Raw genomic sequence first — 17,313 nt, 5'->3', positions numbered from 1 at the left:
CCTCCCCTTTCTCTCTGCGGCAGTCTCGCTCCGCACTGCCCCCCTCCCAGCTCCAATCCCTGGAAGTTTGGAACTAATGAACTGACTGCTGAGCTGCCGCCACGGAGCTTGGTCCCAAACTATACTGTACTTCACACTCGATTTATTCTCCAGATGGCAAGACTACGCAGCCCTGCCGGGAGGGGCCACCTCTTCCACTGAAGTGTGAAAGTGGACGGATGTTGTTTTCGGATCCTCTGTGATCAGCTCCGAGCTCCCTCAAACCACCCGGCACCGTATGTAGAGAATAAATCCCCCTGCTAACGGGCACACTCGAGCTGTGATGGCTGTCTGTATGTTTGTGTGTGTGTGCCCTTGTTGCTTTTGCTGAGGTGCAGTGTCACTGGCATTGGCACTTGTGTTATCTGATGCACTCACCTGCGGGTGGTGGCGGCTGATGCTTGGAATCATGACAGTTATCCCTGCTCTTTTTTTTTTTTTTTTTTTTTTTTATAACCTTTCTCTCCCTCTTGTTCTTACTGTCTCTACACTCCTACCCCTTTCTCCTTTAGTCAGCAGAGCTAGTGCAAAACATCTTGCTAAGCAACAGGTTTGCTGGTTCTGCCCAGTCTGATGGAGATGTGTTTGCTTCTCAAAACTGATTTTGATGCTTTGTAAGATCCAGATCTCAAGTTTTTGGGGAAGCTGCTTTAAAAAATAGCTTGGTTTCAAATATTTAACCGGTAACACTTTACAATAAGGTGTCATTTGTTAAGGTTAGTTAAGGTATTAACTATCATGAATGAGCAATGATCAACACATTTATTACAGTATTTATTAATCTTTGTTCGTTAGTTAATGAAAATACAGTTGTTCATTGTTTATTCATGTTAGTTCACAGTGCATTAACTAATGTTAACAAACACAACTTGTGATTTTAATAATGCATTAGTAAATTAATATTAACTAAGATTAATAAATACTGTAGAAGTATTATTCAGTTCATGTTTACTAATGATAACTAATGAACCTTATTGTAAAGTGTTACCACAATTAGCTACATTACAAGCTGCTTCTAAAAAGTTGTTAACCAATTTATAGCTATTTATTAAAACAAATTTATATGTATAAAATTTTAAATGTTTAACCAATTATATAATTTTGAGTTCTTTGAAGGAATGGAATTTGACTGAAAAAAAATATATATTTTTTTTTTAATGATTTTTTTTTATTGTTTATCTTGATTAAGATAAAATATCTTGATTAAACTGTTCAAAAGTTTGGGATCAGTAAAATTCTTTTTTGATCAAAAGTGAGAGTAAAGGCATTTATAATGTTACAGAAGTTTTCTATTTCTATTTATTTTGAACTTTCTATTCATCGACAAATCCTGCCAGGAGGCAGCAAACTTTTTTCAACATTAATAATAATAATAATAATAATAATAATAATAACAACAATGTGTTTACTGAGCACCAGACTAGCATATTAGGATGATTTCTGAAGATTCGGCGTTACACTGACGACTGGATTAATGGCTGCTGAAAATTTAGTTTTGCCATCACATAAATAAAATAAATTACGTTTAGAATGTATCCAAAAAGAAAATGGTAATTTTAAATTGTAATATTTCATAATATAACTGTTTTTTGTTTTGTATTTGTGATCAAATGAATGCAGCATTGGTGCACATAAGAAACTTTCAAAATGCTTAAATCATACCATCCCCAAATCTTTAAACAGTAGTGTAAATCAAGCTCAGAGGAAAGTTAATAACACAAATATATTAATTGACTGTAAGTGTGTAATTTCTAAGAGCTCAAATGTTTTGACTGTGTCACAGCAGACTGTCATGTGTCTGTTTATATTGTGCCATTTGGTCTTTTCTTTATCAGCCCTGGTGGTGGCAGTAGATGAAATGATTTGGGGAAAAGAAAAGTCACACATGGCTTATATTTTAACATATGCAATCAGCAGTACATATATCAGCTGTGACTTGCAGTAAAGTTCCGTAGCAGCAGCTCCCTTTGTGAGAACGTTTCTGTTATATTTTTCTCTAGTATACATTCACAAGTACAGTGTGCATTTTCTGTTTGTCAGGACTGGCTTAATAATACACTATTGTAGTCTTGAATTTCAGTCTGAGCTCATTTGAAAGTGTAATACTTTGGCTTCCTGTCAACATTCCCAATTTACCATAATCTATGCAACCAACTGTTATCTGATATAGAAGCTTAAAATGCAATGCCGGCATTTTGAAGTAATCTAAGATTTCCTCCGCCACACTCTGACTGAGTCTGTTCAAAGAGGGAGTGCCACAATGCATTGCAATAGTGTAGATTTAGCGAGCGTTAGTGAAGTCCACATCTCAAATACTGCAAAATAATCAAATTTAGCCTTTGAGCTCATTTGAGCTGGGAGGTTGCTTAAGAAAGCTGTCCTGGTGCTCATGGGCGGCTTTTGATGTGATCAAATGTCAGCATTTACTTATCCTCATGTCGTACAAACCGGTAAGACTTCCTTTCTTCTGTGGAACACAAAAAGAGACGTTTAGCAAAATGTTCACACTGCTATTTTACATACAGTGAAAGTAAATGACTACCACATATAGCAAGCTCCAAAATATGTGAGCATACTTTATGTGAGGAAAAAGGCAGAAATTTAATTTGCCACATTTGAAAAATTTTCACTAAAATAAAACTTTCTGTATGTTATTGAGCTCTTTTTATTTTTGGACCTCAAGCAAGTCCAGTTTTGTCATATGAAAAGGAATGGCTTGTACATTCTGCTTAATGTTTTGTGTGTGTGTGTGTGTGTGTGTGTGTGTTCCACCTAAGAAGGAACATCATACAGATTTTGAATGACATGAGGGTGACTAAATGATTACAGAATGCTTATTTTTGGATGAACTATTCCTTTAAGTAGAGAGGGCTCTCATCAAAGTGCAGCTGAGGAACGTTCCAAAGGAACACAGGTTGCTCTACTGCCAAGAGAAACAAACGGCGATTTGAGGCATTCACACAGAAAATGAATCCCCAGCATTAGTGAACTCTGATAGCCTGTGTGCTGCCAGAAACTGCCTGCCAGTCAACCCTGTGGCATGTGTGTATGTCATACATTTGTCATAGGAGCTGTGTGCACTGTGTAGTCATCCTAGGGTAAAGTTTATTGAGGGGTCAGTGAAGAAGGGTGGTCCCGATTGCTTGGAACTGAATGAGAGAGATGATGATTGAGGAGGAGATTGAAAGATTTCTTCAACCATCACAGTTCTGACATCATCTTTGCTTTTTTTTTTTTTAATGTAAATTAAATATTATGACACGATAGATTGGACATCTGTATGTGTTTTTGTAAGATCTGGTGTGTGAAATCTGAGATCTAGTCAGCACTTGTTTTTTTCTAGTTCACTTTAAAGAGGTAATTCTCCCACAAATGAGAATTTTCTCATCATTCACTCACTCTTGTGTTGTTATAAACTACTGTGTGACTAACTTTCGACAGTGGAACTGAAAAGGAGGATTTTTTTTTTTTTTTATGTTCGAGCTCTATTTTGGCATACAACAAAAGGAGATGAAAGAACTGTCAAATTTCAAAAAGGTAAAATAAGCACTATAAAAGTACCATAAAAACCATGCTTTAGTTTTGTGTGAGGAACAAAATGTAATTTATTGCCACAAGATGTGACAAACAATGCAGTTTCATGTCTTGAGGCCCCAGGAGTGAATAAGCACAAGCGCAAATGAGAAATGAGAATCACAGAGGGTCAACTCTTCCTGTAATTTTAATGTTCATGATGTGTAAAGACTAATGACACACATCTGTCTTCTGCGAATCCTGTGGAAGGAACCAGAGTAGGCCAACGCATGCCACAGTATCTCATTGTATCTCTCATAATTTGCAGCTATAACATGGAGATCTGTCTTCACGTTGTCACCGGGAAAAGGATGCATGCCAAATATAGCTGCTGCATTATATGCAACCAGACACTTGTACGTTATGCCTGATGCATATAGCCAAGATAAGTCATGAGATATGTGAAAACAGTTTGCTGTGTGTTAGTGATATCTACTTGATCTGGGGGGATTTCTCTGTCTCGCAGTATGATGAATGTTTATGAGAGGTGTTAAAGACCGGTTGATTTGTTATGGCTTGATTCAGGATGAATGGATACATGTGCTCTGAGCAGAATAATAACACATGATTGGAGATTGGCTCCATTGTCATATGTAATCTTGTTGAATCAAATTTATAAAGACTGCGTCAACTTGATTTATGTAGGATCTATTATACAGCAGCAAACACTGCCTATTATAACGCAAAGAGAATTTAAGTCCTTTATCTAACTCATTAATACATATCATGTTATCTTATTTTAATCTAATAGTACAAATCTGCAATTTATTAGTAGTAGTAGCAGTAGTGTTTTTTTATTTTTTATTTTTTTTGCTTGACATAATGTGATTCATGGTTTGTGTTGGATTAATGCTAAATTGTATAAATCATAACTGACAAATTGTCCCGCTGATAAAATTTTCCAGCTTTTTAATTATTATTTATTGCATTACGACATTCACTGGATTTACACTGGATTTTTTTTTTTTTTTTTATTACTTTAATATTCATTTTGATTTTAGTTTAGGTTTTATTATTTTTTTCCAGTTATTTATTACATCAAGTTAAACTAAATGAAAAGAAATAATGTATTGGTAACTATCTGAAATACGTTTTAGTTATAGTTTGTAGTTAGCTATTATAACCCCTCTGTGATTCATTGTGTCCAATAGCATATTGTTGTTGTAATTACTATTGTTGTTATTATTATTATTATTATTATTATTATTATTATTATAAGTTCTCCCATGCTTCACATGGTACAATGGACATGGAAAGGTGACTTTATAACACTCTGGCAGCAGGTGTGAACAGCTCTAATGGCCAGAAAATTGAAAGTCAGTTACTTCCAGCACTCCTTGTACCTCATGTACTGTCACTTTTTAAAGCCTAGCAAATAATCTGCTCCCTTGTAAGAAGAAACTGGGTTTAAAAAAAAAAAAAATGAAATCTACAGAACATGGCCAGAGAGACATCTGGGTTAATGTTTATAAAAATCCAGATTTTACCACATTTTCGATGAATAATGACCTGTGTGTTTTTCGTGTTGTTCATATTCTCAAAAGTATTAGAAATGTTAGATAAACTTTCAGCAAATTAAAATAAATCAGAATTAAGAATATTTTTTTACCATCTAATTTTATTAACAAAAACAACAGGTCAAACTTTTGATGTTATTGTTGTTTATCATTTTAGTACATTTAATTGTGTTGTTTATTTAATGTATATTGCTTTTAAGATTATATGCAAAACTTTGATTAATAAGGTTATGAAAATTCCAATATAATATATTTTTAAAATGAAAATAAAACCACTTATATAATATTCAGTTTAAGCACAGAAATTAATTCACAGAAATTTGCTGGGGGAAAAATCTATTTGTTACTACCCTCTTTGTGGAAACTGTCATATCTGGTCTACCGTTATTATTGCAACACAACTAAAAACACTTATACAATCATAATCAAGATCTTTACTTTGCAATGTTTAGTGTTTTCTGTTTATCTTTGAATAAAACAATTCTCTCAAGAGTTGCTACCTATAAAACTATGATACAGTACAAAACCCTGAGAAAATTGAGCTTGGTCGTTTCCCTAGAGGCACAGAGATCCTTCTGTTCCCACTCGTATCACAGGCGTAGATGTTTTTCCTTCAGCACTTCAGTAGCAGAAGAGACTCGCACATGCAGCCTGCATCACAAGGCTACACTGGCACATTGTTAAGAATAATTTGTTTAGGTTGAAGTTTTCACTGGCACAGCTATCAAATGTGTAGATTGTGTTGCTTAAAGCCCGGTTATGTTGACAGATATTTCAAGTACTTTGAAAACTGAAATAAATAGTGAACAGTAACTGTGGACGGCAGATATTGAATGTGGCCTGAGGTCCACATCTGAACGCTCCATTACTGTAACTTCTCTATCATCTTAATTCTGGGAGTCCAATACGGCCCAACATATCACAAAACGCTGAGTTTTGAAGAAAAGCACATATTGTCCCTCTCTCATTATCGAATTACAGCCGTCTGTTTTGATTGGCAGAGCCGGTCAGTAAAATGTGAGCTGCCCGAGCAGCACTCAGAAGTAGTAACAGATCATTCTTCAGCCTCACAGTGTGAGGAGAAGTGGTGGTTTTCGAGAGGCTGAGAGAATCTAGCGGCGAGCCTTGAGGGACAGGCTTCCCTCTCATGCGGAACCGGACAAATGCAGAATCAGATGCTGGATCTGTTAGTCATTCATCTGGAATAGAGCTCCAGATGCCCAGTGTGTCACCTGTCAGACCCTGTCCATGAGACATTGTTTGCTTAGATTACACATCTAGGGAATCAAAGCCACCATCTCTAATTTAGTTACAGCTCATTTTTTATTTTTTTTTTATAAAATATCACAGTCTGTTGCAAGAAGCTGGGATGAAAAAATAACAATTAAAAGAATGAGAAACGTTAGATCAAATTTAGTTTCTTTTTGTCCCTCCCTCTCACATTTCTTGCATTTTTAATAATGCAAACGTATAAGAAATCATTATACATTTCAAATGTCATACAAACCACCAATTTTCCCTGTGCTTTGATTAGACACTGAATAATCCAAACGCAGATCCATTTCTTGGCAGATCGCACAGTTGGAGTCCAAATTCTCTAAAAATGCGAAGGATCTGGCCTTTTTTAAAATGAGAAGTCAGTATCTACAAAGTCTGTCCTATGTTTTGAGTGTTTTGTGGACGTGCTGTCATGATACTGTGTTGAGCTTTAATGATGGGCTTGATGGAAAGAATCAAAGATCCCTCAAACCTGCAATTCTCCTGGTCACTCTGTGGGATGCTGGGTGATTGGGGAAGGGTCTTTTGAAGCAACTAGTTGGACGGGGTTCCATTAATGTAAAACATTTCAGCTTTCAAAGTACTTTTATTTCTGCTTGGAATGGCTGGGTCCCTTCAGGAGCCCGAGATCTTCTCGAGAATATTCTTTCTGTCAATTTATTGTGAGGGGAGATGAGTTAGCGAGCCCTTCCCATTGATAGAAATTCAAATGTTTTGCTGTCGGGAATATCAGTTCAAAGCAAAATGTAGTGATAAAAAGCAGAGAATCGTGTGGCATGAGGTTTGATATAGCATTACACAATACAGCCGTTATTTCATTCTGATTGGTCCATTTCTAGCTACACTGTCTTTTGACTTGATATAGGAGCTTTTTGATGTTGATTTGTTACTCAAAGCCTCATGTTTTTGTTCGGGAGTGAACGCGATATCAGCCATACAAAGCACATTGGTTCACCAGTGTTTAAGACACTGGATCAGTCTTGGATTATACTGGAGGATTCAAACTGGATCCACCATGAAACAGCTTTACGAATACTGAGTTATGGCTTCATAAACCTGTCGCCCCTCCTAATATTACCACTGTGATCTCCAAATATATTATAGGCTAAGAGTACGCATGACTTTCTTTTGAGGATCCCTTTGTGTTCAGTTTGCAATTCAGCAACTCTTACCATAAACTGTAAGTTGAGGACCACAATGTTAGTTTAGACGTGAGTGTCTAGACTGTGTGTTGGTTTTAATCTGTTTTGCTAGTATATCTGCAACGCTTCGGATGTTATATAGAAGATTTCACAGCTTTGGGCTGTGTACACATTCGGTTTTGTTATAAAAATGGTTGACAACGTTGTTATTTTAGCTCTAGGTTGAGGGAATCTGAATCCAGACCGGTTGTGATTACCAGTTCAAAAGGAAGGTTTTATGGTCCAGACTTAACTTAAAAGAAGGTTAAAGACTTAGACTAGAGATTTACCATCTTTGACATTTCATGACCAATGCTGATGGTTATTTTTAAGTTTCTGACATGCAGAACCCCCTTTTTTGTCATTTTTTCTATATGTGCTTTTTGACACAGTAATACCTGGATGACTATTAAGCTAAAATGTAGCATGCCTTATAATATTATTAATTTTATTAATATATTTTATTTATTTATTTTTAAACAAATATATTAATAAAATAAAAAAGCTGATGAACTTTAGGCTAGATCATAACGTGATACATTTTATGACTAGATGATGATAATAATAATAATAATGGTATAATACATATAACATATAAGATGTTGTTATTATTATTGCTCAACTATTATTTATTCATTCATTTGTTCATTTTATTCATTATCTCTAAAGTTGATGTATATGCCATGTTTATGGCCATTATGGTCTGGGCTAAGGTTCAACAGTTTTTGGGTAGAGGTGATGGTGGACGGTGTGAAGATGTCCTAGGCCAAGGAGTTCCTCGTTCAAGTTAAATTAACCCCTGAGCCTTGGCCCCCCTCCTCTCTTTCTCTTGGCCTTTCTCATCCCTCCTCTGATCTAACCTGACAACTCCTGAGCTACTGTTTCCTCCTCCTGCTTAACTGAGACCACATTTCCCTTCGGATGGAGAGCTGTGTTCAGACCAATGGAAACCTCTGCATTGAGCTGCATCTGGTTTGAATCTCCTGGCGTGTGCTGCTGTTGTCACAGTTAGGCCCTGGAACTTGGCTTTAACTTTGATTCTTCCTCCCTCCACTTCCTTTGGTCATGTGTCTGTGGTGTTTGTGTGGAAGACTTGTGTGCAAGGCTTTTCACTTTATGGCCTTTGGTGAATCCGCTGTAGTGTGGTTGATCCCTCTTGCTAGATGTTTGTCCGCACTGTAATCCCAGGCGCCAACCACCACTTCCTCTGTAAATTCACATAACGTCCACTCGTCTAAACTGATGCATTTTTATCTTTTTACAAGTGCACCAATGCCCAGTTCAAACGGATATGTCCCATGTTGCATTTTTATTGCTTGTAGCTTTTCGTACGTGGCATAGTATTTCCTCCTGTTTATCATGTAAACACAACTCATCGTCCAGTAGCAGAATAACATATAATAAACCCTGTCTAACCTACTTTCGTTCACTTTTTTCACATTTGATAGCCACAAGCCTCTGTTCATGGTCAAACAGAGAGTCTGAATTGTGTAACATATCCATTCAGTGTTCTTTTGCAAGCGCATTATGTGTTTTTTACATCACTGAATACTGCATAAGCAGTTGGGTCAGTCTTTTATTTTGTGGTCGAGCATGCATTGGGACATTTCCATTCTTTAATAGCAGCTGTGGTGAAGAAAGTACTTTTGACACAATGGCACATCAAATTTCTTTTTTGCTTTTTTGACAGGATGCAGCTCGGAAAACCATCCCAAAGATGCTGGCCGAGCTGGATCTGGGGCGTATGGAGAAGTGTGTGCGGGTGAACTCGGTGTCCAGCGGCCTGGCTGAAGCTGACATGGAGGTTATTCTGCAGGCAGACGTGCTTCCCACAGCTCTCATGCTGCCAAAGGTGGAGGACACAGGAGAGGTGCAGTGGGTGAGTGAGTCTTTTAGCTTTTTAAATAGTAGTTCACCTAAAAAAAAGCATTAGCCATTAAAAAAGCACATTATGTAATTATTTACAATTTCTTCTATGGAATACAAAAGAATATGCTTTGAAAAATTCACTTTCCATACATAGAAATTATACAGTGAGCAGCCACTGTAAAAAAATATTTAAAAGGCACTGTAAAAGTAGTCCATTCAACCCATTTTTTTCTAAGTCTTACTTAACTTCGATAGCCATGACAGAAGCAACTTTAGTCTATATTTTCTGAAAAGCATCAATTTTCAATATATTGTACACAACTATTCAAAAGTGTGAGTAGTATTTTTATTTTTTGGCCAAGAAATTAATCCATTTTATTCTGCAAGGATGCATTAAATTGATCAGAAGTGACAGTAAAGACATTTATAATTGAAAAAACAAAACAAAAACAAAAAACAATTCAAATAAATGCAGTTATTTTGAACTTTATAAAACAATTCTTAAAAACAATACTTTACCATTTCAAACACATTTGAGCAGCAAATTAGCCTATTAGAATTAATTTAACCTATTAGAAAATTCAACATTGCCATCACAGAAATAAATGACTAATTTACTAAACTAATTTTAAATTGAAATAAACTTTCGGTAATATTACTGAATATTAATATTAGTTAATATTAGTGCTGTCAAACGATTAATTGCAATTAATGGCATCCAAAATAAAAGTTTTTGTTTACATAATAAATTAGTGTGTTCTGTGTATATTTATTATGTATATATAAATACAAACACATACATGTGTATATATTTAAGAAAAATGTTATGTTTATATATTAAATATATTTATATATAATGCAAAATATAATAATATAAATGTATATACATGTAAATATTTTCAAAATATATACTGTATGTGTGTGTATTTAATATACATAATAAATAAACACAGTATGCATACATATATTATGTAAACAAAAACTTATTTTGGATGCGATTTAATCGTTTGACAGCACTAGTTAATACATTATAACACTTAACAATTCATTGTTACACTATGCATTTTAAATTTGATTATAATTATTTTCGACAAGATACAATGTATTACAACGCACATTATGAATAATCCTAATGCATTATACCCTTGCATTAATAACCCTTTTATAATGCATTATACATAAAGGCTTTAAGTAAAGTGTTTCCAAACTTTCATAATAATCCTGTTTTTACTGTATTTTTGATCAAACAATTGCAGCCTTGGTGAGCATAAGATACTTCTTTCAGCCTTGAACAGTAGTGTTTTTCCCCAAATTTTATCAGTACATTAGCAAATATTGAATTGTGCATTGAGGACTCATATGTTTCCATATGATTATGGCCAGATTATAGGTAATGTGACATTCATGATAATTTCATCCTACAAATTGAAGTCTATGCCCTGTTTAATGTGAAAAATGAGAAACTAAAAATACCTTGAATGCTCTTGCATTTTCCATCATTTGTAAAGAACACAACACCCTCTGAACTCAAAGGGTAAGATGAAACCACAGGTCTTTTCAAAGCAATAATAACAATCTTTTCTATTAGTCTGTACAGAGGGCTTGAGCCCGGGGAGAAATGGGGCTGTATATCTTGGCATCAGCTCAAGAAATCCATGACATTTTAAAGCTAGCTTCACAAGGCAGATATCACAAAGTACTACTTTACCCTGGAAACACAGGGGCCTCTTCAATAGACCTATACTTTGTTTGACATTGTTCAGATTTTAAAATCAAAGTAGGTGGACACTTTAACCACTCTTATAGATCTCATTATCAGATGGTTGGTCGGTCAGTCAGTCAGTGACATTACAGATGGTCTCAAAGCTTGCAGACATGGACTGAAAGCCACAAAACACGCTTTTCTCCTGATCACCTCCATGTGTGTGTGTGTGTGTTACAAGAGGTGTTGAGGATTCTTCTAGACGTCTGTTCGTCCATCAAAGCAGGGCTTCCTCTGCCAGGCGGCCCCAGGAGGCCCCTGGTGGCCCCCAGCATAGCCAATACACCAGCCCCCAAATCCCTCCAGCTCATTTCCCCCAACCAGCCAACCCAGCCCAAATCTGCAGTATTCAGCTACTCCGCATGACCACTGAAAAGACCTGAAAGAAGCCACAATGTCTTAACTAGGTAGATGAAGGGAGGGAGGGAAGCTGAGAGATGGAGGGGGCCCCTAGTCTGTTGCGCACAGTTAGTTTAGACTACAAGCAGGAAGTTTTAAACTAGTGGTTTTAATTAGTGCTCATATATTTCCCGGGCCGCTCGATGTTTCTTCCCTTTTTAATTGCTGACAGGTGTTCATATTTTTGTCTCTAATTCCTGTTCACTTCCATTTTGTCATTTGCTTTCTTTTGAATTTGTTTTCTCAAAAATATTTGGCGTCTCTTGAACGTAGTCCATAAAAAAACATAGTATATGTAAAAAATGAATATATATTGCATATATGAATGACAAAACATGATTTTTGAGAATTGTTAAAAACTGAGTTATCTGCTTTTGCAAATGAACTCTTTTATATATATATATATATATATATATATATATATATATATATATATATATATATATATATATATATATATATATATATATATATATATATATATATATATATATATATATATATATATATATATATATATATATATATATATATATATATAAAATTTAAAAACTGAGAAATTATTGTTGCATACTGCTGGTTTCGGAAACCTCTCTCATCCCACAAATAAAAATAAACCTATTTTCAGAGTAAAATTACCTACACCATCAGCCATTCACTACCCACTTAGCCACTCAAAAATCAATACAACCTCTACACATATGTCACATTGAGCAATACAGTGTGTGTGAATGCATTAAAAAGTGCACACATATGTGGTGGGGGTTAGAACATGCTCTCCACATGCTTTGCACACGGTCGAGCTCATAGCCGCAGCAGGATACGGGAGATTGTGAGCGGAGAGGAAGTCATGTAGCACTGACCTGACATGGGCCCACTGCTTTGAAAGTGGCGTGAGACAAACATGAAAGGAAGAGGGTGTTTCTCTTTCTCTTTTTCTCCTTTTTGCTGTCTCTAACAGCTCTGATCATTGGACAGTTTGGATATGTTGTCACACTTGGTTATGCAGAATCCCTACCAAATCTGACCGTGGTCGCGTAGCTTTTGTAAAAATGCCGTAGTTACTGCGGTTTTTGTTGCTACAATATATTTTTGGTATCTCGGTATTCTTGACAACTATCCTCAAAAAGTACAAATCTGTAATTAAGTCATTTGCAGGTTGTTTCTTCTCAAAAGGAGTGTGGTTCTGTGCCACTATTGGTCTGTTTCTTTGCAGCCTGACATGGCAACATTGACTCAACCAATGGCATGAGTTGAGGGCGGGACCACCTGTTTGGCCAACCAATGGCAGACAAACCTATTTCATTAAAACTGAATGTATTATTTTTGTAATTCCATTTGCTGTTATACAGTCACATTTAACCAATTTTAGTGCAGAGACTGTGGATACTAATAGTAACTATAGGAAAACTGAACATTAAGTCATTTGCAAGTTAAGTCAAATAACAACATACTAAATAAACCATTTAAAACAGCAGCGTTTTGATGCCTCAGTATGTTTGTATTTACTCGCTAATCCAGTGGTGTTCTTACATGTTTTACTGTGGAATGAAAGAAGGAGCATCAAGACATAATGGAGCTTTTTATAGTGAAAACTGAGTGCTACTTTAAAATCAATTTTTATACGGTAAAATAATCACCAGCTATCAAATGCTATTGTGTAGCACTAAATATCTCTTTTTCCCTTGTGTGTTTGTGTCTGTGATGAGCAGTCAGTGAGTGTCTAATCCAACACACAACACAAAGTCGTACCACTACAAGCCTGATTATCTCTCTCTCCTCCTTCTCTTCTTCTCGTCCCGGCGGCCGCCCCTAAATCCCTCTGTTGTTTATTTTCTTCCCTTTTTTCACGTAGATGAGCAGAGGAACCTCCAGACTGATTTGTTGCTAAAAGATGGACTTACTTGTTTCCTTTTGTGTGAAAATCTTCTACTCTCCCTTTCTATCCTCTCTCTGTGTGCTTGTTTGACTGACAAGGCTTATTGGACTATAACAGGCGTAACTCTTCCCCCCCTCCTCCTTTTGTCCGCAGACAATTCTCCCACAGATTCGGAGCTGTGCGCATTCTTTGGCCGCCACACTACTGAGTCCTGAAAGGAACCAGCTCGAGTCCCGTCCCTCCCCGTCCGCTCCTAATTCACCCCCCCCTTCACCACCACACGGTGAAATGAGCACTTCAGCAGGCCGGAAACATTTAATCTGGCCCTCTTTTGAAGAGAATTAATTGAAACTTATCCACTTGCCGCCTTTTTCGCTCTAGCGGCTCCCTCGTTGCCTCGTTCCAATCCAGATCATGGTGGATGGTTGGCACTTGTGTCGTGAAGTGTGGGTTTTTGCAAGCAGCCTATAGGGACCAGAAAAGCTTGTCACCTGAGAGCGGTATTAGCGTTTGCGCAAGTGTGGTTCAATGTCGAGTTCCCCTCTGAGACTGTGTAAATATTGAAACTTCAGCGCAGCAAAAGCACACCTGTAATTTGTTGTCACTTGTCAGTGTCCGAATGATGCCTCTCTCTTCATTTGATTGAGGGCTACATAAACGCTTAATTTTGCTGCCAATTGGCTATTTTTTGCGCAAAAATCCGGGGCCGTCAGAGAGGGCAGTGTGGCGTCTGATAAAAGAGACGGTGAGGAAATGGAAGGGCCGCCATACAAGCCCTTCCCTCTCCCTCCCTTTTCTCCGTTCGAGGGGAATATTATGCTAAGCCGTTGGCGTTTTTATGTTGCCATAGCAGCATTACTCCTGCAGGGTTGTGACCTCAGATGATTACAGTACAAAGCTTATTGGGTCTTGAAAACCCCTTTGAAGATGAAAAGTCTTTGATGGTTTATATTTATGCAAATCTCTCAGATATGATTTATCCTACTGAGATTGAATGGGGAGATGATTAAAATTCCCCCATTAGAAAAAAATCCCTCAATGAAGGCATATTCTTTGAGCTAATAAAACAAGTGTGTGTGGGATATTTTAGCCTTTATTTGGAAAACTAGCCTTGACGTACCTGAGGTTATTTTAATCTGCTGTCCCCGATGTGTGAAAGAGAGACGGAATGGGGGGACAGGGAATTACACTTTTCTGCTTTGTTTTTTTTTTTCTCTTCCCTTCCCTTCCCTTCCCTTCCCCCCTCCTTTTATTTTTTTGTACAGGCTTTAAAAGAAAATATCTGACAGAGGGAGCTTTTGTGTGTTTCCAGATGATAGATTTTGGAATTTGGGCAACCCCACTGGCAGTCCACGGCTAGCTGTGAACTGGTCTGTTGGAAAAAATCGGAATGCTTTGGTCTTCAAAGCACCAAACTTCATTTTAAAGCCTTCTTAGGTAAGCTCAAATATTAGCGGGAAAATGAATAGCACGGAGAAGTGTCGTATCACACGTCGCAAGTCTCACGAGTCTGTCCGCCAGGGGAAGCCGAGGCTCTGCATAAAACTGAAATGAAATGCGCTCCCAGACAGCTCAAATCTCATCCTTTCCCGTTTCATATTCAGTGCTCCTTTCTTTGTAAATTCAGACAGGAACCTGTAGTATATCTCGAGGGCCCCTGTGAAACAGGAGTTGTCCAAAGACTGTGTGAATCCTGTCAAGTTTTTGAAGCAATATTTCTTTCTTCTTCTTCTTCTTTCTCCAAAACCCTGAGTCAGAAGTTTTTCAATTTAATTAGGCATGGCGTTTGAGTAATGTCGTCTCTTTAAATGAGATTCGAAGTGTTGTTTTTGACTGTGTGTGTGTCCATTTCAGTTTGTTGACAGGTTTCAGCGATACTTAAAAGGCAGAGAGCTCGAGGAACCCATCCGCTTGGTCACCTTTGTGGAAACTGCTGTGGGTCTGCTGAATTTTAAGGTAAACAACAACTTTATAATTTGAATTAGAAAATACAAAATTGCCCCCATCAGGGAGAAAATGGCCACAGTCATGTTTTTTGTCCTCTTATAAAATATGCAGCTCCTTTTTTCTTTTGATTATTTTTCTTTCCCCCTCCCCCAAACCCTCTGTTGTGCTGGCTAGAAGGAATCCCAGAGCCAAGACAGGGAAATATTGCAGAGTCACAGCAAGAAGTGAAATTAATTTGGAACTCAACAAAAGCATTCAAGAAATTCCATCTGCTCCGTGCCTGACACGGTCATATCACATTCCAGACTGTCTCTCACTAGTCCTGGTTCTGGGGTTAGTTACAGCCTTGGACGGTCTTCACAGATTTCTAGATTTCCCCATCCACGGAGAGAGACGGGCCATTAATTGTGTGTGTGTGTGTGTGTCTTTTTTAATATCTGATATAGTTCCATTTCTAAACACAATATAAAGAACAGAGGCATGGACAGCGATTAAGGGAGTTTTGGGGAAAATTAGAGTCGTCTGACTGGGTGACTTGATTGAGTGCCAAAGTACACACGCACACACACACACACACTCCGCACAGCTCTTCATTTTCTCTTTCTCTTGAAGGCAGTGTGTGAAGCACTTCGAGATCTTGGGCCAAAGGCAGGTCTTCATCATGATGGAGTTGTCTTCGGGTCAGATGACTTCTGTGCCAGCATAGGTCTGCTATCTTTTTATTTCACTATTTAATACCTTTATTCTTCTTCATTCACTTATATGTTGAATGACAGTACCACAAATAATACCATTTCTTTTAATTAACTGATGCCTTTTTATGATAATATATCATTAATATTCCTTCAGACTGCACATCGTTATCATATATGATGCTTGGGTTTAATAACATTTTTGTAAAAATCTGGTGTCGGATCTCTTTTAACCTGCAGGAGCCACACGCACTAAGGATGCTAAAGAACTCCTGTATGCCCGGCAGAAAGTGGTGGTCACCACCAAAGCATTCGGTCTCCAGGCGATCGACCTTGTTTACATCGACTATCAGGATGTGGAAGGACTGAGGCAGCAGGCCAGAGAGGGCGCGCTTATGGGCTTCACTGGTACGCTGACTGCTAAATCACATACATTTTCTTTTCTGTTCATTTACTGTATGACATACTGGCCTGATCATCCAACAAAATGCTATTTTGGATTCTAATTAATAATATAATTAATTATATTTTATAAATTATAAATATAATTACATTTGATGAATGTGCGTGTGTGTATAGATTAAAAAAAAATACATATAGATTTGTGGTTAGAGATTAGTGAGGTTTTTTGTGTATTTTAAAGTATTCTCTCCCTACAACTTTGAGTTCCTCTACATTTCATGTTTTACCTTTTTAGTGCTTGCGTAGTGGTTATATTAATAATTTTTATGTGAAATTTGCAAAACTGTGGCTTCTTTTTTATATTTGTGTTCATTTTTATTATGCTGTCTATATTTGCATAGATGATTTCATTTTAATATCTGAGCTTTTAATAATGTACTACATATATGAAACTTCAAAGAAAGTTACCGGCATGTGTTTATCAGTATACGCATGCGTGCATGTCTCTTTATTTGCCTGTGTGTATGTGTATCCATTACTTACAAGTGTGTTTGTGGGAGATAGACGTATGTTCGCAGCTCAGCGCTGTGTGGGTTTGTAGCCAGGCAACGTGTGTTTGTGTGTGTGTGTTTGTGTGTGGAGTCCTGGTGAGCGGGTAACTGGCCACGGGAGGCCAGACACAGCCCTCCTCTGAGCCTCCGCTAATGAATATGTAATTGCTGTTTGCAGAATACACACTGTTCTCCCTGCACATCTCTGTATACACTAGCACTGC

At 37.2% G+C, this 17,313-nt stretch overlaps 1 protein-coding gene across 2 annotated transcripts in view; it reads left to right on the top strand.

The window, feature by feature from the left end:
* clybl (citrate lyase beta like) overlaps positions 1 to 17,313 on the top strand; it is a 64,353-nt gene that overhangs the window by 40,575 nt on the left and 6,465 nt on the right. For both annotated transcript variants that reach the window (XM_058787267.1, XM_058787268.1), the window contains exons 3-6: positions 9,279 to 9,467; positions 15,352 to 15,453; positions 16,057 to 16,150; positions 16,377 to 16,544. In XM_058787267.1, coding sequence (XP_058643250.1) covers positions 9,279 to 9,467; positions 15,352 to 15,453; positions 16,057 to 16,150; positions 16,377 to 16,544 — 553 coding nt within the window. The remainder of the gene's footprint in view (positions 1 to 9,278; positions 9,468 to 15,351; positions 15,454 to 16,056; positions 16,151 to 16,376; positions 16,545 to 17,313) is intronic.

The sequence above is a fragment of the Onychostoma macrolepis genome, chromosome 09, assembly GCF_012432095.1.
Source record: "Onychostoma macrolepis isolate SWU-2019 chromosome 09, ASM1243209v1, whole genome shotgun sequence".
In the NCBI taxonomy this organism is placed as follows: domain Eukaryota; kingdom Metazoa; phylum Chordata; class Actinopteri; order Cypriniformes; family Cyprinidae; genus Onychostoma; species Onychostoma macrolepis.
Note: the sequence above shows the minus strand (reverse complement) of the source record. Positions and strands in the feature narration are given on the sequence as shown.